This window comes from Bemisia tabaci, chromosome 1, assembly GCF_918797505.1.
Source record: "Bemisia tabaci chromosome 1, PGI_BMITA_v3".
Lineage (NCBI taxonomy): Eukaryota > Metazoa > Arthropoda > Insecta > Hemiptera > Aleyrodidae > Bemisia > Bemisia tabaci.
The window spans coordinates 42858020-42883867 of NC_092793.1; the positions used below are offsets into that span (position 1 = coordinate 42858020).

Below are 25848 nucleotides of genomic sequence, written 5' to 3' on the forward strand. Positions count from 1 at the left end.
CCTATGCCACGTCCTATAGTTTGCACTCGATCCGGCGCGATGTCCAGTAGCCCTTAGTGTGGACTATAAGATGCAACAGAGGTAAGTCGACAAGTGTGGCCACTCTCCGTCAGGCGCTCACGTCGGCCGTTTTCAATGTCCCGCCGACGCGCGTTTTAATGGGAGCTCAAAGTACGCAACTTTGAGCTCGTTTTTGATGGGTGATTACTGCTCAAAGAAATCGAGGAAAATTCCTGTGAACTCCCTGCACTCTCTCGTTTTCAAGTATGCAGGAATTGAATAGTGCTAATTAAGCTCATTCTAGCCAGTGAATGAGTTCCTATCGTCGCATAAACAATGGCTTTTAATCTTCTTTTTTTCGGTCAGTCAGCTGCATTTACACTGAAAAGTCTATCTACGCAGAATTTTGATCGCAGATTGTCTTTTGGCAACTCAATAGGGTTGATGACGTAGCGGTTGGAACGAGTAATGAATTAGACTACGAAATAACGTAAAATAATATATTTTTAATGATATGCTTATTTGTGGTCAACTTTTTCTCACTTATATGAAAACAGATATAAATAGAGTATGGAAATCTCTTCCAGAAACTTGGTTGCATGAAAAACCTAGACTCATCAGTTTTAACTCTTATCATTTCCTGGAATGAACGTGGAAATTTGGAGGTGATGGGAAAATTGGGCCATCCGCATCGAAACTATCAGATTTGTATTTAGGTCCCAAGTAGCTATGAAATTCGTTTGTCGTTGATTGGTAAGCCTTGATCAGTGGTCCATGGTGGTGTTTGGAACCTTTGAGATGAATGAAGAGTAATATCAGTTTTCCAATTAGAAGTTTCAGGAACATGATGCCAATAGCCATCTTGATTTTCGTGACAAGTACGCCCAGCGTTTTCAAAATTATCAAAAGAACGAAGAAAATCAGTTCTTTTTTTATTTTCTGCTCTTGGAAATGCCCTCTTTGCCCTAAGAAAAACAAAGAAAAGTGACAAATTTTAAACGTTTCAGGTTAATAGTTTTTTGCAGAGCCTCCCTTTCAATAGAAAAAAATACATTGGTTTAAATGGGGAGAAATGTTTGTTGGCCATAAAATGCGCCCAAATGACAAAGGCAGGACTATTTCTCAGGAGGATATCGAGGGGGCCTATTTGGACCAAAAAAATCACACTTTTTACCCATGGGGAGGGAGGCGTGAGGGGAGGGCCACGGCGCAGCCGATTTTAAAGCGCTGTGCGCAACGGAAACTCTGGGGAGTTAAACTTTCCGAATTTTTGGTTTCTTCTGAAACATCCAAATTCGCGTAAAGCTTCATCTCTTTAGCTTTCCGGTACATTCGTCCTCGCAAATATTTTTCAGTATTCAAACGAGTTTTTGCAGTTCAATTGGTATTGGCGCAAAGCTCTCAATCCTTGCTTGTCATGGACGTTCAAGCGAATTTGACCTCCCCGGTATCTTTTGACCTTTTCCCGACTGGTGCCTTGCTTTTAGATCGCGGAACAGATTTTATGGTCTCAGGCAATTTAGGAAATCTTTATCATTAGACCTCCATAATGAGAACATGTTTGGTATAACATGTGCTCAGATTCTCCGGTAGTAGCCCCCGCCCCCACTCTCCTCCCATGAAAAATGTCTGGCTACGCTACGCTAGGGTGGTCCAAACAAGGCAACTTTAGAAAATGAACCGAGGCGCTCCCTAAAGAGCGACGCCAAAAACGCCCGTTTTTTGGCACAATTCGGGTCCGCAAGGATTTTTCTGAAACCGGGCCCAGACGATACCTACCTCATGATACCCTAAAACTCTTGTAAAAATTTTAGCTTGAGTATACTCACGGTTATTGAGAAATTGGAGGGCAAAGTTGCCAAATCGCCATCATTCTGGACAGCATTTTCACAGCAAAAAGACGGAGAAAATGGACGAAAAAGTTACACCTTTGATGGATTTTGGCTATTTGTGGTATAAGCCTTCCACAAACGTTAGTCCTTTTTCAGAATGTTGGCTGTCAAATGGTAGCTCAGAGCGGGAAGTGGAAGTTTAGGCTGCTTATCGTTGGATTTTCATTAAACGTGTTATCCGGGGGTAATTCGGCACGAAAAGAAAGAATCCTCAGCGGAATTTTGAAATACCAAAAAACATCAAAATGGCGGTTAATCGATATTACGGCTGTTTACCGATGGATTGGTTTCCGGTCTCGTTGCAGCCGATTATCGGCTGCAACGCTGCATCGTAGTTCTAAACCATAAGGAACATTTTATGGTTTTCATAACGTTTCATTTTGCCTTGAGGCATTAAATCTCCTTTCTAGATATTAAAATTAGAGATTTCACCCCTTTTGGCATCCCTTCCCCCAAGAAATATGTATACAAGAAAAAAGTCACATTTCTTCGACCAAAAAACCAACCACAGAAAACCAAAACAGGGCTGAGGCAACTTAAGATGAATCTTCAGCTATAATTTCGAAAAAATCCACCACGTTGCGCTGCTAAAATCCGAATCCGAAATCAGCTTTTATTATTCAACTTTCAGAGCTCGCGTTTGTTTCTGAGGATTCCAGAAGTATGCTGCTAGAACTTGTGAGTATTAGAATTGGATTGCATTTTGCAAAAATGAACCAGTAGCATTGCAATGTTGCCAAGATTGTGCAACTTCTTCTGTCTTGGAGGAAAAACCCGATTATCCATCAATAGTTTCTATTTTACTCGCTAAAAACTGTAAATTTAAGACAAAAATTAACATGTAAAGAGCCTCGCCAAAAAGTTGTGTTTTTTCGCCCCTTTTTTTATACCTGAGTTGGTCAACCGGACAGTGCTCAAATGAAAGCTCATGGTAAGGCAAACTTCCATGCAAAGTTTCAACTTGAAGTGACCCTTGGTTTAGGCTGTACAGCGTTGCCAATTTTCCAGTTTCATGTGCTAAAATCAAGGATATTGGACTATTAGTCCGGTGCATAAGTAGACTAGTACACCCAAGTTGGTCAACGGGACAAGGCTCAAACGAAAGCTCATGGTAAGGCAAACTTCCAGGAAAAGTTTCAACTTGAAGTGAAACCTCGTTTAGGCTGTACAGCGTTGCCAATTTTCCATTTTTATGCGCTAAACTCACGAAATACTGAATCGTCATGGTTCAACAGACTATTATACCCGAGTTGGTCAACGAGACAAGGCTCAAACGAAAGCTTATGGTAAGGCAAACTTCTGGGAAAAGTTTCAATTTGAAGTGAAACTTCGTTTAGGCTGTACAGCGTCGCCAATTTTTCATTTTTATGCGCTGTACTCACGAAGTACTGAATCATCATGGTTCAACAGACTATTATACCCGAGTTGGTCAACGAGACAAGGCTCAAACGAAAGCTCATGGTAAGGCAAACTTCCAGGAAAAGTTTCAACTTGAAGTGAAACCTCGTTTAGGCTGTACAGCGTTGCCAATTTTCCATTTTTATGTGCCAAAATGAAGGAATTCGGGACTAATAGTCCAATGCATCATAATTAAACAGACTAGTGCATCGGTCTATGAGCTGAATACTACCCTGAGATCGAATAGAAGCGCAACTAAAGGCCATCGTGAACTTTTCGAAGCAGTGTTGCCAATTTATTATTAATTTTTTTAACATAAAATTAGGGTTTTTCCGAGATTTTTGGCAGAAAACGTACCTTCATGGGCTATAACTTTGATGAGTATGGGCTAAACATTACGACTCGATAGTAAATGAACGCTACAGACGGAGAATATTGAATTCCGAACGCAATGTTGCCAAGTATATTTTAATTTCTTACAAAAATTAAAGATTTTCTCACGTGAATGCTTCGATTGTAAATTTGTAAACGTTTTCAAAATGTTCCCTAAAAATGTTTTAAAAACATTTTAAAAATATTTTTAAAATATTTTAATTACAATATTGTCATGAAAATATTTTCATAAAGGTGACAATATTTTCAAAATATTTTGTGCTATCTAGGAAAGTTTCAAACTTCTAAATCCATTAGGAAAATAGTGATAGGGGTGGTCAGTGATTTTTCGATAATCCTATTTTTAAAAAAAGAGACCCCGATTTCCTCATCTCAACATACGCGACTGAGCGACTGACACAACCCATTGAAAAATATGAAACTCATATACATTCTGCATTCAATTGTTGATACACTTCATGTCTTTACAAAAATTACAGACATATTTTTTACGTTTCAGTTTTTGTGTTTCGTGGGTGCATAATTGTTAATACCCTTTTCTCATTCGTTGACAAGTGTAGCATTTTGGCAAACCTAGTAAACGATGAAACTGTTAATTTCTGTCTTAAATATCATCTCAGTCCCTCTCAGATAACTTCGTTTCCGCCGGCCAGGTTGGCCTAGTGGTCAGCATGTCTGACTCTAGGTCAATAGGTCCCGAGTTCGAATCCCGGTGGTGGCGTCTAATTTTCACGGAATTTACAATTAGATCCGTTGAAACAGATTCTCTTCGGCCCTAATCCCTGAAAATTGGAAAAGCCTGGTGCATGGAGATTCCACGATGTCTACGTACACTAAAACAAGTTGGCTAAAGGTGCTAGACACGAAACCATTAAACCAGCAGAAAAAAAAGAAAGAAAAAAAAACTTCATTTCACTGCATGGAGTTGCAGCGCGGTGCCAGGCGCCCGAGCGCTTCCCTTTCCTAAGCAGCTTGCGTATTGACCCGCGCGCCTAGCGGCCAGCGCATGGCCTCACGTCGTCATTGATCCGTTTTTGACCTTGCACTACAATTTTCCTTCAGAAATGATGTGTTGCTTGCTAAAATTTTTTTCTTTTGGATTTTTGCCCTTTGAGGCACGGGTAAAAATATGTTAAAAGTTTTTTCTGTTCAGGAGGTCCATTTAGAGACTACTTAGAAACTCTTTAGGGGTAGACCGACTTGAATTTCGCTAAACTCAAAAAACCTATTTTGACCCATAGAACACGCTCATACAGTCTGGCGGTTTAATCCTGGATCACCCTGCATGCATGCATTTCTAACGGCACGAATAATTTATTATTTTCTTTTTGCACTATCAAAGAACGCCGTAAAATGTGGTGTTTTCAGGTCGCGCCTATAATTTAATAATTAAGTTTTGCACCATCTGGCAACAGCTGTGCTCAAAGCGGCATTTTCAACCTACTTATCTCAATCCAGAATTATAGTCAAAATACGGGAATTCCTTTTTATGAAAAAAAATGACGAGTTTTTCGTAAATCCAGTGTCATTCAGGCAATTTTCACGACATTCATGCGTGTTACTTCACTTCATTCTTTTGAAAGAGAGACAGTTACGCTCATATTGGAATGAAAGCACCACTCTCGCCTAACTGGTAATTTTTTTTTTTATGTTACGCCGTTTATTATCTTTTTTTGCATCTTCTTATGCAACTTTCTATAACATAAGGCGATAACGGCGAATGAAGGGTCCAATACATAATTCGCTCAAAGAAAATGTTAGCCATTTCTCGTTTAAAATCCAAGTGGATCTTTTCATGACCTCGTAGTCCTCGTATTTCTAGTATAGTAATCGTTAATTTTTTAATATCGCTTCTGTAAAGAAGCTAACTTCAGAAAGTTCTGTGCTCCGTTAAGTTGCTTGTTTATATTCTTAAACTCAAAAGAATACGAGACCCGGCTGAAAAGTAACACCTCTAAGCTCATAACTTGAGAACCATTGAAGATTTTGGCAAAAAAAAAGATATTCTGAAAGTTAACGTAATTCCCTTACTAGTGGTCTATCGGTTTGCAAAGTCGAATAATTGTTGACGTTACAGCGTTGACAAACTTCTGTCAGGTTTAAGGAAAATGTTACGGATGAAAATTTATGACTCTGCCGCGCTATAATTGGACGAATTTAAGATGATCCAAACAAGCGAAGTACGAAAGAATAGTAGAGTGTATTCGAGAGAATCATAGAGTATTAAAAAAATACTTACAATTATTTTTCGATTGATTTCCGTTAACTTCCGGCAACGTTCAACGAGTAAAATCCCGTCGAAAAGAAATGAATTTGGTTGACTTTGAATCCACTTGTCGTCTGCGACTTTGACTTCGGCGTCTGATTAGAATTGAATGCCTTTGAGCAGGTCCATATTCAGGTTCGAAAAAAGCTTAAAACGACACGGCGCCAAGTCAGCACTACATGGAGGGTGAGAAAGCGTTCATTGTTGGCAGAAGTTTGATGGCTGCAACGGGATTGAGTATCATCAAGATATGAGAAGAACCTTGTGCGTGCTGTTTGTATCTTGGATTTTAAAAGTTAAAATAATGTCCCGCAGTGTTTGCCTAAGTTGGTATTTACATTTTTTTAATACCTGCTGCACCCGTGAGGTTTAACAGCCTTATCTGTCACCCGTGATGTGAATTTCCCAACATGTCGAAAGTTTGGCAACGTTGTAACGTCAAGAGTTGTTTAAAGGGGTACGTGCAAAACGGGCTATTTGGGGCTCGGGGCGGATACCTCTGAGACTTGCCCCATTCATTCACCAAACAATGCCCCATCTTTTCCCAAAATTTCAAGCCCACTAAAAATTTTGGGGAGACGCGGCGGGGGGTCAAAGTTAAAATCCGGCAAAATTTTCGCGAATTTATCACTCAAAAACCAAGAAGTTTTGGGTAACGCCGTTCAAACGAGCGTATTCAGCGTAAGAAAGCTTCAGAAAATGTATAACATCATAGGGATTTGTCAACTTTAGCTCGAGTTATCGCCTCCGAAGCGCCGGAACGCTCATGAAAGACCCCTTATTTTTTAACGTTCGGGCCGATTTAAAAAAAAGCCATTTTTTTATTTTGAAGAAAAACTGGTATGTTGTTCCTAACTCTCTGTAGCCCCTCTAGCTCTTGACCGCATGCTGGGGAAATGGTTTGGTCGCGAGTTATGAGAGCGGAAAGGAGCGAAGGTCGGGAAAATCGGCTTTTTTAAATTGCCAGGGTTCCCAGCGATCTGGAAAACCTGGAAAAGTCAGGGAATTTACTCCAAAAGTCTGGAATTTTTTCAATTGCTGAGAAAAAAAAATTGATAAGTAAACAAATAAAATTAAAAGAATTGAAGTTGAAATTGCAATGCCTTCGTCGTATTTTGAATTTTCCGGCAACTCATCCTCTTTATCGGCATTCGGAACGAATCGGAACTACTCGAAAGTGTTCGGTGGCTCCCCCTGCAGGTGAGCCATAATGATGGGGGCATCTGACAGAGGGGGGCTTAGGGGGCTCAAGCCCCCCCCCCCCCGAAAGCCAAAAAACGGGGAAAAGAGAGAAGGAAAGAGGAGACAGAAGATGAGAAAGTGCGAGAAAAGATGAAATTTGAGACCGTCGAAGATATTTATCTGTTTCAATGTAGAGTCTCAAATGAAAACATCTGTTCATTCCCAAAATTTTCGTCAGAAAAGCCTCAAAATGCGTCCAAATAGAGTTAAAATTTCTGAAATTTTCCAACTTTGTTGAATGTAACAATTCGAAAGCATTTTCTGTAAAAAAAAGCGAAAATTTCATGCAGAAACTGATGGAAAATTTGTGTCACAGAAGCCTCAAAATGCGTCCAAATAGAGTTGAAATTTCAAAAATTTCCCAGATTTGTCGAATGCATATAATTCGAAAGTATTTTATGCTGAAAGTAAAAAAAAAAAGGCGTAATTTTTATGCAGAAACTGATGGAAAATCTGCGTCACAGAAGCCTCAAAATGCGTCCAAATAGAGTTAAAATTTCAAAAATTTTCTAGATTTGTCGAATGCATATTTTGTATTTTTTGCTGAATGTTCAAAAAGGAAACGTAACTTTTCTGCGGACATTGATGGAAAATCTGCGTCACGAAAGCCTCAAAATGCGTCTAATTAGATTACGAATTTCTAAAATTTTCCGGGGGAGGACCCCCGGACTCCTCTTCGTCCTGGGGGGTATTCCATACCCCCCAGACCCCCCGGTAGTAGAGGGACCCCCAAGCCCCCCCCTCCCCCGGAAGGAAATCCTGGATACGTGCCTGGGGCATCTTGTGTGACTGGTTGCGTCTAATGAAAAAAGAGATCGCAGGAGCTAGCCACTCCTCTTCACTCCTCTTCGATCGGGTAACCTTCAATCTTCAATGTAAAAGTTTCAAGTACACTCACTAGGATATCTTGCGCTTAGCTGAGAACTATGTCTGCATGCTAAGGTAGAGGTTATTTTTTTTGTAACTCTGCCTTTTCTCCCTGGACAACACGCTCATTTAAAAAATTTTTCTCATTTTTTTTAAGAATAGTTCTTAATAGTCTGCAGAAAGAAGACTGCAGGTTGGATTATTTTTTAAAAGAATCTGTTCAGTGCTCTTTTCCTTAGCATAGCAGCAATACCATGATGGGATTTATTTTTCAAATCCAATACTACTATGAGTAAATGAAACAAATTGAAAAATCATTTGCTTTCATCAATGCATGTACCTATCGTTTAAGAAGGCGTTTGTATTTCGCCAATTTTTTTTTCCAACACATTTTAAGTTTTTTTGTGATTTCATTCGTGCTATGATACTATCCTAGCCTGGTTCTTATAAAAAAAAAAAAAGCTAAACCAGATAAAAAATTGATGAAAATAGAAGAGTTTTTACAAAAACCGAAAAATGCGCGCGCGCGCTGTCTCTTTTAGGGCAAATTATTTGAGTTTTTTCCACGGAAAAAGGCCTGGAAAAATTTTCATTTTGGCCTGGAAAACCTTGACATGTCAGGGATTTTTTTTTTCCAAAATTGGCTGGGAACCCTGATTGCGCGCGGCAACGGATCAGGAGACATGTGGCAACAATGCGAGTTCGGCAGAGGAGTGTGATTCGCCGAGCTGAGCAGGAGGGGACATTCTCTTAGAGTACCTTTATAGACAGAGTACGGCCATTCGTATCTTTTTACTACAGGAAAACTGTTCTGCTTTTTGATTGGTCAACGAGTTTTTAGGCTTCATGATGCTCTTAGGGCCGTAAATAAACAAACAAAATGGCGGCTCACAGTAACATTGATAAGAAGCTAAATTTGACAAAAATTTCAATTATGCGGCAGTAACAATTTAAACTAGCATTTCTACGGATACCACACGAAAAACACGTGAAAACATTGTTAACTCGCCTTTCACCTTTATCACAGGAGGATGTAAGATGTGTATAACCTCAATCTTGCTTGCTAATAACAGCCATCTTGTTTGTTTATTTACGGCCCTAAGAGGATCGTGTCAGCCTATTCGCTCGCGACCAATGAAAAACCGGAACAGAAATGGCCATACTCTGTCTATAAAGGTACTCTAGTTCTCCGGGTAAACCAACTCGTATGCCGACCTAAGCCTGGGACCTGCGAGGGACACGTTGCAGATGCAAAAGCAAATGCAACCTCGCATGAAGACGACCCACATACTACCGGCTCCCTTAAGATTTCCCCCTGAAATCCCGCCCGGTTAAGTTGGATCAAGTCCAACGTCCAGCCCACGCTCCGTACCGCTTGGTCTCCGAAGAGAAAATGGGCCAACTACGGAACAGCCGGACAGGTAAACCATCCCCGGACAACGGGGTCGGTAGCAGACTGGGGAAGCGTGGGTTCGTCATACCCAAATACTTGAAAGCGGGGTCAGGGCAAACAAGTATCCCTGCGCTACACCGAACTTTCATTTCTCAGACTGTTCACCCTCATGAACAGCGAACCTACCCTCCAAAGAGGTCCCCTAATTCCGCCTGAACCCCCGGCAAAAACCTCCCTCGGGATAAGTCTAAAAACCGGGGGATTATGAGCTAACAATTTCGGGGTAAAAGGCTCGAAACTGGGAGACTTATAGTGTCGGCACCCCCCCTCCCTTGCTACCAGCGGGAGAAGGGGGCTTGATGAAACTGTATAAGAGGTTCCCCTTCAGGCCGGCCGCCGCGGCCATCCGAAACTGTTTCTACCCCGAAAGGTAAGTTGCGCCCGTCATACTCCTGGCCTCCCAGTAGCGGGATTACAGGTATTTGCCAATAAACCCAGCCGCAACAAGACGCAACTCATTCACCGCCAGTGGAGTCTGCCGCGACTCGATCAACCCCGGCGAGACAAGAACAAGAAAGGGACACAGCCGGGGCCCACATCGAAACCGCCCCGAGAAACGACCCCGGTTTGGAGCAACGTGGGGTCTACCGGAGCGGGAACCCTCCCAAGCCCGAGTCCCGAGGGACAGGGGATCCGCCCACCATCGACGGCTTCAAGAAACAGTAAGAACATTAATACAGCGGAAGAGGACCGAGGTTCACGAGCGAAACACCCAGCCAACTCGGGTACGCGGGTACGTCAAACCCGAATCCAAGGGAGGACCCCTGCGGTAAAAGGGGCGAAGACCAAAGTCCCCACCCCAGGTGAGCCGAAGCTCGAGAATCCAAAAAACCAACTTTAACGTCCGACGCGGCTGTTCGCGCAACCGCGCCGACGGGGTGACACCAGCACAGGCGGCGCGATCCGAGGAAAAATAAATCCGAATGTTTGCAAACAAGCGAGTTCGACGAAACCGAAAAAAGAGAAGTCCATAAAATAGCGCGTACGCTTATCAAGTCCGAAGTACATTAAAAACCGATTAAATGATATGAGCCCTCCTGACGCGGAACCCGAGAGAGTGACGCGCACGACGCGGCCACTCCCTACTCTTTACCCTACCCCCCCCTGCACACGGCTCTCCGAGCAGGCCTGCCAACCGACACGTCATAGGCCACACACACACACACCCAACGACCGACCAAAAAACCCCCCAAAAAGAAGGGAAAAACGACCGAACGAAAGGAGAATGCACGGAAAGCCACAAACGCGCCGCCTTCTAACTCATGCGACGCGCACAGTTCAAAATAGCCGATTTTCCCGACCTTCGCTTCGTTCCTCTCTTATAACTCGTGACCAAAACATTTCCCCAGCATGCGGTCAAGAGCTAGAGGGGCTACAGAGAGTCCGAGACAACATATCAGTTTTTCATCAAAATAATTTTTTTTTTTTTTTTTTTTTTTTTTTTTAAATCGGCCCGAACGTGAAACAATAAGGGGTCTTTTTGAGCGTTCCGGCGAGTGTTATAACCGAGCGAGAGTTATCTCGCTGAAGTTGACAAAACCCTATGATGTTTTACATTTCCTGAAAGCTCTTGTCACGCTGAATACGGCGTTTTCCAAAACTTCTTGGTTTTCGAGTAATAAATTCGCGAAAATTTTGCCGGATTTTAACTTTGACCCCTCGCCGCGTCTCCCCAAAATTATTTGGGGGCTTGAAACTTTTGGAAAAGATGGGGCATTTTTTTGCAAGTCTCAAAGGTATCCACCCCGAGCCTCAAAAGGCCCGTTTTGCACGTACCTTCTTGCAAAGTAATAAACCGATAGAAAGGTAATTTCGCCTACTCTCAGGAATATCTTCAGTTTTTGCCAAAATTTTTAATGTTTCTTAAGTTATGAGCTTGGAGGCGTTACTTTTCAGCCGGGCCTCCGCAATATGAACCATATATTTTCTTACCTTTTGAATTCTTGTCTGACTCTGTTTTCCAATCGGTCCATCCGACTTTTTCGTCCCAGTTCACTAGTGATTCCATGGATTTCCGCAACATGTTTTTCATATAATGATCTATGTCTATAAAAGCATCACTTGTAAATGATGCACTAAGCAAATTACTCCTTTCCTGGCCCAGCACTCCGAGCCGGCGACGAAAGTGTGCTGATTTTCTTAGATCGTTGTCTCCTACTCTCAAATTATCCGATAAGAGCCAGGACTCTGATGTAGCTTTCTCCATGTGTTTTCCAACCCCATCAAGAATAGAAAACAACTCTGCTTTTATCATGGTGGATAACCAGCTCCCAACAAATGTATAAGTATTCACTTTCATTCTGAGTTATTTCTTTTGAAATTGCCGGCGAGGTTTAATATCTCTTTTGCAATTAATTTCTATTCGGTTTATCATATAGATTGTGCGTGGGGAAAACCAACTGGGGTTTCAAGTAAGACTGAAGTCAAGTTATAACAATGAATCGCATAAATATGATTCGTAAAATGTCAATGAAATGGTTTTCAGTGTCGTTGGACGCAGGTGAAAATACTTCAAATAAATTTGGATTGAGATCGCAAATCAGTACTTGCGTTGTGGGTAGTTATGAAAGAGCATGAAGTCGCCCTTTACTTCGTGCCACTGCTTTAAGCATTCCGGCACTTTATTTTCCGTTTACTTGTCCCCCCGCTTCCCTTTCTTTCAGCAAGTCGTTTGTATCTATTAAGAAAAATTTGACTTGTTGTCACGTCATGTTTCCATCTAGTTGTTTTTTATCATCATTATCTATTTATTACTGTCATCGTATCTCATAATCTAGTTTTCCCCTCTTGGAAGAAAGGCGTGCCACTGTTTCAATTCTTTCTTTTTCTTTTTCTTTGTTTTGGCTTACTCACGTGTACTCAATTTTTAAATTTCTAAAATCATCGAAAAACCATCTAGGTACCTATCGTGAAAATTTACAAGTTTTGCAATTATAGTATTTTCATTTCTTACTTTACGCTACCTGTTCCACTTAATTAAAATAGCGTGTGTCTTTTGTATAGCCCTACTTTAATGAAGGATTTAGTCAGCTAATAAGTGAATTTACCGACTCGTTTCGCCTAGTTTTCCTGAAAATTTGAGTAATTTGGTGTAAGTAACCGCACAATATTAATTGGATTATTAATCGGATAAGTTTCAACCACTGTTTCACATCAATCAACACTTGCACTGCAAATAACTAGAAATATTGATATCATATGCATTGCATATTGTTTTTATGCGGAGCCCGCAGCACTTGAAATTCTAGGATTGAATTACGAATCTTAAGTTTTCGGATCAAAACTTGAACTTAGACTGAAGAGGTCGCACTTACGCACGCGACAGTTGAAGCCTGGACGACAGCCCCTCTTTCGAAAGTGGCGTGTAAAAGTTGTTGTTGCTGTTTCGATTAAGTGGTTTGATTTGAGCACGCTCTCAAATTTCGCGGGACCGGTTGTGCCTCTTGTACCTACTCTGGGAAGGGGGAAACAAGTCGAAAGCTGTTTGTATCGCACGCTGTAGATCTGAAACGTTTATTTGAAAACCTTCCGAGAAGAATGAAAAAAGTGATTAGTTTAGACGATATCCTAATAGAGCAAAACTAAAAAACAAATTCGCTGTTTTTATAGGAAATAATTAAAATATTTTTTAAAGCATTCCTAGAAAAAACCTTGGGCACTCATAGTTCTTGTAAATTTTTTTCAAAAAGTCACATTAGAAAAGTGAGATCTGCAACGTTTCGAGATGCGATATTTTTTCAATATATCCGTCACCTTCATAGCCCTACTGCGACTGAAAGCAACAGCACCGGTCTTGCAAACCTTGGTTTTCGGAATCAGAATGAAAATTTTTGTCGATTTTCAAAAATTGGTCTATTTCCAAGTGGGACACCAAAATGACGCCGACCTCCCGGTCTACTATCCCTCCTCTCTTTTTAATATCTTCTTTTTCCCCCTTCCCCCTCCCATTTTTCGCTTTCTCCCTCCTCTTTTTGCTTTTTTACCTTCTCTTTTTCGTTGTTCCTCTTCATTTTATTTTCGTCTTTGTGTGTCCCTCTTTCGTCCGCGCTCGTGATAAGTACCTTACTCGCCCACAGGATGTCACGGCCCTTTAGGAGACCCGTCTTGTGCTTCTTAATTAGTTCTGTACCGAGGTAATAACCCTGGATCCGTCGGCTGTGAGACAAGCATTTATTTGCTGTGCTTATACGCTTCGCCGCACTGCACGGTGGGCCAGATTGTGTCCGTAGCCGCACTTAATTGATAACTCCCGCTAGATCAGACAAATCGTTCAAATCATGATGATTCTTAGGGTAATTTGATCTGTTCTTTCCAAATTTTGTGTCAAAAAAAAACCGGCAAAAATGTCTAAATGTAGGTTTTGGACGTCGAAAGCTGGAGAAATTGCTCGATAAAAAAGAGGCTCTTGTGCTCTTGTAAAATGGGGGACAAACACAATCATCGAACAGAAAAATGCAATATTATCATCTAACCTTGTAATTCTATTGGAAGGAGAATATTTTGCGTTTTTTCAGATCCCAAAAATATTGATTTTTAGCTGCAGGGCATGAGATCAAAGTTACCCGAAAAATAAGCCTTAAAAAATGAATTTTTCAGAATATTGTAGACTGGGAAAGTGTCATTGCGGTTCGTTGCGCGGTTCTCTTTGGTATTTTTAGAAAGCATATAGCCTAGAGATACCATATACCAAAGCACAAACGGTACAAACCGGTACAACCATATTTTTCGGATGCTTCTTTGAGGTGACCTCCAAATTCCGCGAAAATCGGATATAGAGGTTTTAAGGAACCACGGTGCACAGCAAAGCGGCCAATGAAATATTTCAACACCAATTCATGTTTTAAGGGTTTTTAACGTTTCAAATAGCATTTCTCGCTCTTTCGATACTTTACGGTGGAAGGAGGGGGAGGCCGACCAAAATCAGACAGTCAAAAATTTGTTATGGTCATTAATATTCTTAAGCCCAGTAAATAATAATAATTTTTTTACATCCGTTCACGCATTCAGCCCAAAAAGGACTGGTTTTAAAGCAATTTGGCAATGAATATGAAAATTCTACCATCACATGGCACCCAAGTTTAGAGTGAGTTGACCGTCGCTGATACCAATATAACTGATGAAAGTTCAATTTCACTGTTGAACTGTAATTTATGCAACCTTGCGTGATTGAGGATGATATCTTCGAGGTAGAGGAGGATTCTATACCTATCGAATTCTTCTAATTCGATCAAACAGTAATATTGGTATGAAAATAACGCAATAATAGGAACCGACTCGTACGCAGCTCAGGATACCGTTACTTACCGAAAATAACACATTATTTGTACAATGACAATAGCTTTTAGGATGGGTGTAACACTAAAATAGGCATCATTGTATTTAAAGAAGTCAACATTTAGTTATCTGAGTGGAAAATGGTCGAAAAAATCACATTTTAAGGGCGGAGCTAATAAACTGCTGTTTCACAGGATTAAATCAAGTTTAGGAACTATTGACATATGTTTTCTAGAAGTAAATTTTACGCTCATTTCAATGAGCATAACAGTTTTTTTCTCAGATAATCGTGACTGGAGGCAGGCCCGCCACAAGGGGGGGATACTGGGTCCTTGGTACCGGGGCCCGGGCCCTGGAGGGGCCCGTGACGCAGGTGACAAACCACTACGAATTCATGTGTAACCCTTGTCTCGTAGGAAAAAGTGAAAAAATTACCCTAAAAATTCCGCAAAAGGTGAATAAAGTTTCAAAAACACGCTAGGGCACTATAAAATTTTTCTCACTTTTTTAGAGATTTTCAAGATTTTGAGTATATGCAGAATGATATTTTTAGTAACTGTGTTTCATTTTCTTCCGTTGTCGGATGCTAAGAGGCTCCTTTCTGGGCATCCTCGACTTCAATGGCTTAACTCCCTTGCCATAGACGTACGAAAGGGGAGTCCAGGGGGGCCCGGCTCCCCATAGAATTGAAAATTATCATCTGCCTCCTCAAAAAAAAATTTATAGATGTTTTGAATGCAACAATTCGAAAGTTTTTGGTGCTGAAAGTAAACAAAAAGGCGTAATTATTCTGCAGAAATTGATGGAAAATCTCCATCATAAGAGCTTCATAATGCGTCCAAATAGATTTAAAATTTCAAAAATTTCACGGGGGAGCCCCCCCGGACCCCCCCCCCCCCTCCCTAGGCTAGGGGCCCGGGCCAGAAAATTGGTACCAGGGCCCGAGATGGGATGTGGCGGGCCTGACTGGAGGTATGAAGCAAAGTTTCTCCTTAAATCAGCAGAAATGCGCCTTTTTTAAGCTACTTTTTGAAGAAAACGTTAATGTCTCGACCAAAAAATTATGTTAGAAATAACAAAGGAAGATCATTTCGGTAAGAAATTTTATGCTCTTTCTGCTGGTTTTTTTGTTTTTTTTTCGTGAGATGAACCGATGAGGAGATATTTGCAAAAATGTAATCGTGGGTTTTCTCAATTTCGAAAAATTCGAAATGGCGGCGCCCTGAGGACCAGCCAATTTTCCTGAAGTTAATATGGCCATTTTTGGACTTCTTTAACACCGAGGAATCGAAAAAAATTGGTTTGGTTCGAAGGACAAACCTAAACCCTAAATTTGTTGTGCTGTGTAGTTGTAGGTAGTCTTTTCCCCCCATTACTTTCTTCTGAGTCTTTGAAAAGGCGAAAGAACAACTCACTACTATTTTACCGTTGTCGTGAAATCACTCGGAAATTCGTTGATCCTGGCGTGCTTGCCGTGAGAGGATAAATGCATTCTGTATCCCTCATCGCTCATTTCATTCCTAGTGCGGATTGCAAAAGCGGTTTCATTTGGTCCGGCTAGAAATTCCAGTTCTGCCGTGATTGGCCGTTCCCAAATTCGTGAGGACCGGCACTCATCCAACTCTGCGTCCCAATTCCTCTTCCACTTGTACACATCCGCGATGTATATCATCTGAAGCGACGAGAGCGTAAATATTTTACAGCGAGAGCTGAACATTAAACCACCTGACTGGTACTTAAACTCCCCGGCTTGAATTCAGATTTCTTTTTTTCTACTCGCTTCTCGAACGAACTCTTTTTGTGTAGTATAAACTGACCATGGACGGCGAAATAAGTTGTGCTCGAAGATATGCGTTCACAGCGTGGGCCTGAAGTTGCTGAAAAGTGTCTAAAACTTCTGGGCCAATTGAGATCAAACGTTTCGGTTCGAACGATTGTTCATTGCAGCCGAGGCCTGATTCATTGAAAAAAGCTCATTTTTGTTTCCTCCCAAAGATTCCTTCCTGAAGAGGTGGGGCTTTTCGAAATTTTTAAAACGCAATTGCTCCCTTCATGACCCATCGTTTATCAGAGGATAAAAAAAGAAGAATGTTCGCGCAAACCGGAGTTCGACATAACTTCAAGTTGATGAAAACGGTTAAGGAGTTTAAAGCACTACACAAGAGTACGTAAAATTTAAAATTATAAAATTTTTTAAAAAATTTACAATTTTAAAACTTTTAAAAAACAATTTGTGAAAACACTCACTTGCATAAAATGTTTTGACGGAGCGGACGCGTTTCGGAGGCTCCTGTCCTCCATCATTGGCGCGACTGGTCAATCTCAATATCAGCTGATTTCGGTCCCGGATTATTTCCCGTCCCTCTATCGTTGTCACATCTCGAGTGTATTGTTCTGAATAGTCTGTTATTTACTCCCGTTAGGTCCGTATTAAAAATGTTGTTCTTGTTTTGGTACATGTAAATATTTTCCCATATGTCTGGTTTATTTTTCTCAGTGACTTTCTTTTAGCAGTTTCGGTTCAAACGATATTTCGTGTCCTTCTTCCCAGTAGTGTAGGGCTACTGCTGATTTCTCTGTTTTTCTATTTCTAACACATCTTTTATGTTCTTGGGCTCTCACTTTCAGTGAGCGGCTGGTCTGTCCGATGTAGACTTTATTGCACTCTGTACAGTTTATTTGGTAAATACCTTTCTCCTCATTGTCAGGGCTTCTGTTTTCAATCTTCTTGCTGAATTGTTGAGCAACATGGAACCTATTGGTGAAGCTTAGTTTTATGTTGAACTTCTCAAAAATCCTATGAAAAGCTGGGGCATATTTTTGATGGTATGAGAATTTCTTAAACCTCATCTCGGCTTTCTCTATATTTAACTTTGATGTTTCCTTATTTAGGATTCTCCGCTTCACTTTTTCATTCAATTTCTTGATATCTCCTTTGTCAAAACTATTCTTTTCTGCTATCTCTAAAATTTTCTCTATTTCTATTTCTCTATTCGTTCAAAAGTTACGGACACTTTTCAGTTACCTACTTTAGGCTTGCCCTGTATCCAGGGTTAAGAAATGAAAGACACCGAAAAAAAATTGAAGTTAATTTAACATTCTTGATGTAAAAAAAGTGTGCGAGAACTTACAAAATGCTAAAATACCTGCCACAGCAGTTACTTCAGCAATGCCAAGATGTAAAATTAAGTGCTGTGGCGGGTAATTCAGCATTTATAAGTTCTCGCACACTTTTTTTACATTCAGAATGTTAATTTAACTTCCTTTTTTTTTCGGTGGAGCCTCCCAATAAAGAACCTTTTTTGCCCTCTTTTCGAAAACCCCGGGATTTCAATCAAACGTGGCCGAAATGACACCTTATGATGTCTTAAGTCTATAGTAAAAATTATAGCTTAAGTTTACATCTGGTTTCGGAGATACAGCGTTGCAAAGTTTGCACATTTAAACTTAAAAAATTCTCATATTTTCAAGTATCTTATTTTCTGTAAACAATTCCATTGGATATTTTACGATATTTTGTGACATTTTATCAACAGTCAGTGTTATTATGGAATGCACATTTCTACTGATACGGCAAAATTGCTAATTCGGTTGGTACAACGTTGCAAAGTTGACATTACAGACCTGTTAACAATGCTCATTTTTTAAAGATTCTGGATTCAAAATCGAACTTGGTGACCACCAAAGGAATTAATTTTGGGTTTAGATGCAATTTTCTGATAAAATAAGTCTTCCGAAATATCTTTACCGCAAACGTAAGTATAGATTTAACGATACAACGTCGCCAAGTTCATATATTCAAACTTTAAAAATATTGATCTATTTAAGTTAATTGTTTGAAAAGCGACGTCCGGAGATATTTTATCACAATTTGAGAAATGAAGTAAATCATTTATGTCATAGGAATACTTTCAGTGGTCGTGATACAGCGTTGCCAAGCTTACAACATAGAACTCTACGAATCGTGATTTTTTTAAAATTGAAGACAAAATCAATGGGTATCACACCTCATGTCAAGGCAAAATATTAAGAGCTGAAGTCAGTCCCAAAAAACGATTGGTTTTTGGAAAATATATTGTTACCGAGTTTATACAGGGTTATCCAAAAGTCACTGACCACCCCTGTAACTATTTTCCAAATTGAGATAGAAGTTTGAAACTTTGGCAATGTTCCTCGGTCTAAAGTAGCAACTTTTTGGTTCCCCCAAAATCTTGGGGGGCGGCCCCCCCCCTAAGGACGGCGGGGGCTAACTATTTTTTTTTTTCAAATGGCAACCCCCCCTTTGTGATACCTCATTCAAAAGATAATACAAAAAGAAAATTTTTGGCGCAAACCGCAGATCAAAATGTTGATTTTTGACAAAATGGCGGCCGGTCAAAGTTCAAAATGGCGGAAATCTGACATCTCTGTTGTTTATTGACAGATTGGCGTTTCATTCGGAATCACAGGGTTTTTCGAGACGAGAAAAACGATTCTTGCATTGGTTTTCCAGAAAAGTCGGTCCTTTTCAAAATGGCGGCGGTCAAAATGGCGGCCTAGCGCGAGAAGTGGATATTTAGGCTGCTTATTGTTGGATTTGCATGAAACTTGGTATCTGGGGGTATTTCTGCACGAAAAGAACGAATCTTTAATTGGATTTTTGAAATTTCGAAAAAGTTAAAAATGGCGGTGAAAAAATGACGACAAATCCATATCACCGGCCATAACACCGATTTTTCTGCAACCATTTTTAAGGTATTTAGTATTTCAAAAATCAAATGATAGCTTCATTTTTTTCGAGCTAAAAACCACCAGAATATCGACTTTCGTGCAAATCTATCTGTATATAGCCGTGATAAGGATTTCCCGTCATTTTTTCGCTGCCATCTTAAAGTTTTTCAAAATTTCAAAAATCCAATGAAAGATTCGTTCTTCTCGTGCCGAAATACCCCCGGATCTCATACAAATCTAACGACAAGCAGCCTAAATATCCACTTCCCAGTCTAAACCGCCATTTTAACCGCCGTCATTTTGAGAAGGAATGACTTTTCTGGAAAACTAATGCCAGAGTCGTTTTTCTCGTCCCGAAAACCCCTAGGACACTGAGTTTCAGACCAATCCGCCGATAAAAAATAGAGGTGCCAAATTTCCGCCATTTTGAGCTTGGACCGGCCGCCATTTTGTCAAAAATCAACATTTTGACCTGCGGTTTAGGCCAAAATTTTTCTTTTTTTATTATCTTTCGAATGAAATATCACAGAAGGGGGGTTGCCATTTGAAAAAAAAGTCAGACCCCGCCCCCAAAATTCTGGGGGGACCAAAAAGTTGCTATCTTAAACCGAGGAACATTGCCAAAGTTTTAAACTTCTATCGCAATTGAATCGGCTCGTGCGAAAACCGCTAATGTCCATTTTTATTTTCAATTTTGAGATTTTTGGGTTAAAATACTCTCGGAGGTCAGACACAATCATTAATGTGGTGAAAATATTTGTTCCTTAGGTTTGAAGCCCTTTTCAGGGGGGGGGGGGGGGGAGGGCGTGGTCCGAATCATGCGAAAACCGCTAATGTCCATCTTTCGTTTTATGCCTCATTATACTGTACAACAGACCAAAACAAAAAAATATCTCCTAAACGAAATTAGGTGATCTTTATGCATTTTAAGGCGCTGAATCCGAATATGACCTCCGTTTTTTTCCATCATCCTCCAATTTTCCGGAAAAGCCGATTTTGCTCGGAAAAATGACCATTTTGGGGCATTTTCGTTGTTTTTCCGACTGCTATCCCCTGCATAATGTTAGTAAAATTTTTCGTAGCACGAGATCCAATTAGACCGATGTCTTTTTAACTGATGAGTCCGGAAATGACCTTAATTTTTCCCGTTCACCTCTCAGTTTTCCGGGAAAGCAACTTTATCCTGGGAAAGTGGGTGCGGTGGCGTTTGCGGACGTGGCGTTTGCGGATTCTAAGAATCGGGTGGCGTTTGCGGATTCTCATATTTTGACGGTGGCGATTGCGGACATGCGGAACAGGGCCGGTGGACTTTACGGACAGGAGAATTTCGGCGGTGGCGATTGCGGACGGAGGGGTAGGCACCTACATATGCTGCCCCCCACCCCTGCGCTGTATATTAAAGAGAAAAATTACCGGAGAGGCTCTGGATTCCTTGCCGTGGATGTAGAATGAAAACAATATTAGTATTAAACATTAGTATTATATTAGTATAAGAACATATGAGCTGTGAACATACAGTAAATTTTTAAAAACAGGCACATCAGAAATCAAGAAACTGAAAAATCGTCAGTTTCAGTTCATTTTTAGGATGAAAAACATGTTGTAAATTCTAGTCCAAAATTACTGAAAGTCAAAAAATTAAGATATGTTTCCATTTTTCGTTGTAATTTTTTGACTTTCAGTAATTTTGGACTAGAATTTACAACATGTTTTTCATCCTAAAAATGAACTGTAACTGACGATTTTTCAGTTTCTTGATTTCTGATGTGCCTGTTTTTAAAAATTTACTGTATGTTCACAGCTCATATGTTCTTATACTAATATAATACTAATGTTTAATACTAATATTGTTTTCATTCTACATCCACGGCAAGGAATCCAGAGCCTCTCCGGTAATTTTTCTCTTTAATATACAGCGCAGGGGTGGGGGGCAGCATATGTAGGTGCCTACCCCTCCGTCCGCAATCGCCACCGCCGAAATTCTCCTGTCCGCAAAGTCCACCGGCCCTGTTCCGCATGTCCGCAATCGCCACCGTCAAAATATGGGAATCCGCAAACGCCACGTCTGCAAACGCCACCGCACCGGGAAAATGAGCAAATCCGACGCATATTTGTCGTGCATGCAATGTATTTTTATAAATTTTCCTGGGCCCGTGGTAGCATGTTACTCATTTATTTTGAGCTGCTAAATCCAAATATGACATCGGTTTCTTTCTATCACACTTCAGATTTCCGGTAAAGCCGAGTCTACGAACCTAAAATTGTGTTTTGTAAAAGCTTTGCCGGATCGAAGTTTATTCAAAATTCACTGTATGAATGTCTCCGACATGTGATGCATCGGTTCCTTTGTATTTTGATCTGTTAAATTCAAATAGGATCTCAGATTTCTCCGATCACCCATCATTTTTCCGGAAAAGTCGCTTTTCCTAGGAAAACGCTCTTTTTAGATATTTTTGGGATGATTGTTCTGCTCTAGGGAGTTTCAGAAATTTTCCGAGATGCTCTTTAAGTCTTTCTTGCTGTATTAAGAGGCACTTAACTTGAATTTGACCTTCACTCATCTTTGACAACCCCCTTGTCTTCTAGAAGGTCCGATTTTTCCGGGCCAAAAGCTTTTCCGGACTGTTCCTACTTCCAGGGAGATTCAAAACATTTTCCGCATGTGTGGTACATCGATTCTCTTGTAATTTGAGCTGAAAAACCTGAATATGACCTTAGAAATTCGTTATCACCTACCGGAAAATTTCTGAAACTCCTTAGTGCAGAAAAATCATCGAAAAAATATCTGAAAAGAGCGTTTTCCTAGGAAAACCGACTTTTCCGAAAAAATGATGGGTGGTTAAATTAATTCCGGAAAAATTAAGGTCATTTCCGGACTCATCAGTTAAAAAGACATCGGCATAATTGAATCTCGTAGCTACGAAACATTTTACCTACATTATGCAGGGAATAGCAGTCGGAAAAACACTGAAAATGCCCCAAAATGGTAATTTTTCCTAGGAAAATCGGCTTTTCCGGGAAATTTGAGGGTAAGAGGAAAAAACGGAGGTCATAATCGGATCCAGCGCATCAAAATACGTAAGGGTAACTTTTTATACCCAAAAGGCATACTGAAAAATATGCGTTTTAGATTATTTAGAATCGACCGTGCACGAATCATGCGAAAACCGCTAATGTCCAGTTTATTGCTGGTCGTTTCGTGATGAAACTTGCTTTAAGTGCCGCAATAATTGTCAAGAATTTTAGTTTTACAACTTTATTTGAATGATAATCTACCGTTTTAATATCTTTAGAATGAATTTTTAAAGTATCAAACGGTTCCAAAACTCGGAGATTTTCGCGAATCATGCGGAAACCGCTAATGTCCAGAGTCTTTTCTTTTTAATTATTCCGTCCCAGACAGAGGAGGAGCTGGAAACTGTTGGGGATCCTTTTCTACAATCCTCTCCTGTAATAATTAACTTCTGAACATTTTTTAATTCCGCATTTTAAAGGCTCCTACAGTTTTTTGCAGTTCTCTCAAAATTAGAGGAAATGGACATTAGCGGTTTTCGCATGAGCCGATTCAATTAGGAAAAAGTTACAGGGGTGGTAGGTGACTTCTGGATAACCCTGTAGATACTTTGCAACGATGTTTTACCTAAAATGATCGTTTACTGACATAAGTTAAACTAAGCATCCACGAGTATCACTAATTGTTTATTTTATGCCTCAAAATACAGTTACAGGACAAAGCTTTTAAAAAATAAGTATTTGTAAAGGTAAAAAATAATTTTTGCAACGTTGTATTGCCGTAAAAGGCTCATTCACAATTCAAAACTTTAACTAGGGATTTTTTAATCATATGTTTTCAGGTTCGCCTTTTGTAAGTATTGTAAAGTCTACTTTGAAGTTGGTTTTTGAGAGAAAAACCTTCAAAATATGCAGATTTTTAGGACTCCAACATGCAAACTTTGCAACGCTTTATCTCGATCCCAAAAAACCCTATGATACTGAGTTTCAGACCAATCCGCCGATAAGAAATGGAGATGCCAAATTTCCGCCATTTTGAACTTGGACCGGGCGCCATTTTGTCAAAAATTAACACTTTGACCTGCGGTTTGCGCCACAAATTTTCTTTTCTTATTATCCTTCGAATGAGGTATCACAAAGGGGGGGTTGCCATTTGAAAAAAAAAAAAAAAAGGTAGCCCCCGCCCCCCCCCCCTTAGGAGGGCCACCCTTCACAATTTTGGGGGATCAAAAAGTCGCTACTTTAGACCGAGGAACATTGCCAAAGTTTCAAACTTCTATCTCAATTAAGAAAAAAGTTACAGGGGCGGTAGGTGACTTTTGGATAACCCCGTGTGTTCTTTTGAACGGAGTATCATAGAGGGCGTCACCCCATGTGAAATAAACCAAGTTGGGGTCCGTTATCCTACCAAAGGGGCTCTCTTAAAATTTTTGACCTAGGAACATCCCTCTAGGTTCACGTACTTCCCTCAATGTGGTCAAAAGTTAGAGGGACATGGGAGACAACCTGCAAAAAAATCGCAATGGAAATTCTAATTTTCATTCATCACATCAGTGCGCAGAGCTGAGAGATACCTAACCAGCATTTTTTAAAAAAAAATAGCTGTACGCTTTTCGACATCTTAAATTAAGATTCAATATATGTGAAAAATTTGGTACCTGCACCTAACGTCAGAAGCAAAATAGCGGATTCTACACGAAAAAAAGGGAACGATTACCAAAATGAATGATCGATGTTCCATATCAACACGCAGCAGCCCAACCTTTGAAATCTATACTATAAGCTCCGAGACCTTCTAATTTTGCATAACTGGTAACGCTTAGTTCCTGCGTTCTACCAAGCCGATTTTCATGATTTTTGCGGCTATCGAAGGGAAATTGTCTCTAGATAAGCCAACTCTATTTAGATTTTCAAAATATGATCCAGGTTTTTTAGTGTATTTTCCGAAGAAAATACACTATTGCATTCTCCCATGATGTCGGACCCAGACCCGAGACCTTGTGAAGAGCACCGATCACGGGTCGTAGATCACGAAAATATATGCCAATCAAATTCATATATGTATATATATATTTCCGCCTTTTTAAGATTTTTCGATTTTTGAGTAGTTATATCTTTCTTACGTTGAAAGATATTTTGACCAATTTTTTTGCATTTAGTAGAGACTCATTAGAACTACTATTCTGCGGGAAAAAATTGAAATTTGAGGCAATAGATTTTGAGGGGTGGGGCTCGAAAGTGGGGGAAGGTCAAATCTTGTCCACTCGATAACTCGAGCGAAAATGAATATTTTGAGCTGAAATTTTTACGGGTGATAGTTCTCCCCTAGGACTGGTTTGGTATTGAATTTGAGCTAAATCGGCCGAGCCGTTTTAAAATGGCGAGCTTTGAAAGTTTTAGGCGAGGGGTGCGCGGCATGAGGGGAGCCGGCCGGAGCAGGGCCGCACAGAGGGTCAGGGGAGAAAGTTTTTGAACAAGCTGATCGTCGCACAGTGGGTCAGGGGGAAGAATTTTTTGGACAAAATTTTCGTCGCACAGTGGGTCAGGGGGAACAAGTTTTTGGACAAAATTTTCGTCGCACAGTGGATCAGGGGGAAGAAGTTTTTGAACAAGCTTTTCGTCGCTCAGTGGTTCAGGGGAAGGAAGATTTTGGACAAGCTGCGCGTCGCACAGTGGGTCAGGTGAAGAAAGTTTTTGGAAGAACTGTTCGTGGCACAGCGGCCCAAGCGGCCCACAAAAATCCCACTTCGGGAAATACACCTTCTTTCCGCGGTGGATGCGCGGGACACTTAAAAAGAAGAAAAACTAGACGTGCAGACGACTCCGAAAAGACGCGCGCTGTCCTGGGGGGGCTTGGGGGGCGAACACCCCCCCCCCCCCCAAAAAAAAAACCGGCGCGGAGCGAAGCGGAGCGCCGGTTTTTTTATATTACGCGGTAAAGTTGCGAATTCTCCCATTTAAACAATGTAAATTTATATTTTTGTCATAGTTCGTGTGAGCGTTCTATCGGGCCGATTTCCATGATTTTTGCGGTTATCGACAGGTAATTGGCCCTAAATGAGCCCGCTCAAATCAGATTTTGGAAATAGGACCCAGGTTTTTTTACAATCACGTTATGAAAGTGAGCGAATTTACAGATTGCTCCGGAACTGCTGTCGCCATGCGGAGGAGGTTGTACAGTGGCCGAGAAGGTTGCGCAGTAGTGGCTGAGTAGCCTGCGCAACAGCTTTACTTATCAACACAAGATTCGCTCTCCGTGACCCAAGAAGAGCGGTGGCCGAGTCGTCTGAGACGCTGGGAACATTCACATTTTTCAAGACGTGGGTTCGATTCCTGACTCC

At 40.6% G+C, this 25848-nt stretch overlaps 2 protein-coding genes across 6 annotated transcripts in view; one reads left to right on the top strand and one right to left on the bottom strand.

Annotated features, from left to right (window-relative positions):
- Positions 1 to 25848, top strand: part of LOC109039519 (ubiquitin carboxyl-terminal hydrolase MINDY-3 homolog) — a 111824-nt gene that overhangs the window by 52503 nt on the left and 33473 nt on the right. The window lies entirely within an intron of this gene.
- On the bottom strand, positions 487 to 17001 carry LOC109031670 (uncharacterized). 4 transcript variants are annotated; one of them, XM_019043330.2, is made up of 3 exons: positions 12563 to 17001; positions 11444 to 12188; positions 487 to 965 (listed from the first exon to the last, which is right to left on the bottom strand). In XM_019043330.2, the coding sequence occupies exons 2-3, from the start codon at positions 11808 to 11810 to the stop codon at positions 634 to 636; spliced, it is 699 nt and encodes a 232-aa protein (XP_018898875.1). In that variant the 5' UTR covers positions 11811 to 12188; positions 12563 to 17001; the 3' UTR covers positions 487 to 633. The 4 variants fall into 4 exon arrangements, with proteins under 4 accessions (XP_018898875.1, XP_072157270.1, XP_018898874.1 ...); XM_072301169.1 differs by having other exon boundaries at positions 11444 to 12020; positions 12559 to 17001; XM_019043329.2 differs by having other exon boundaries at positions 12559 to 17001.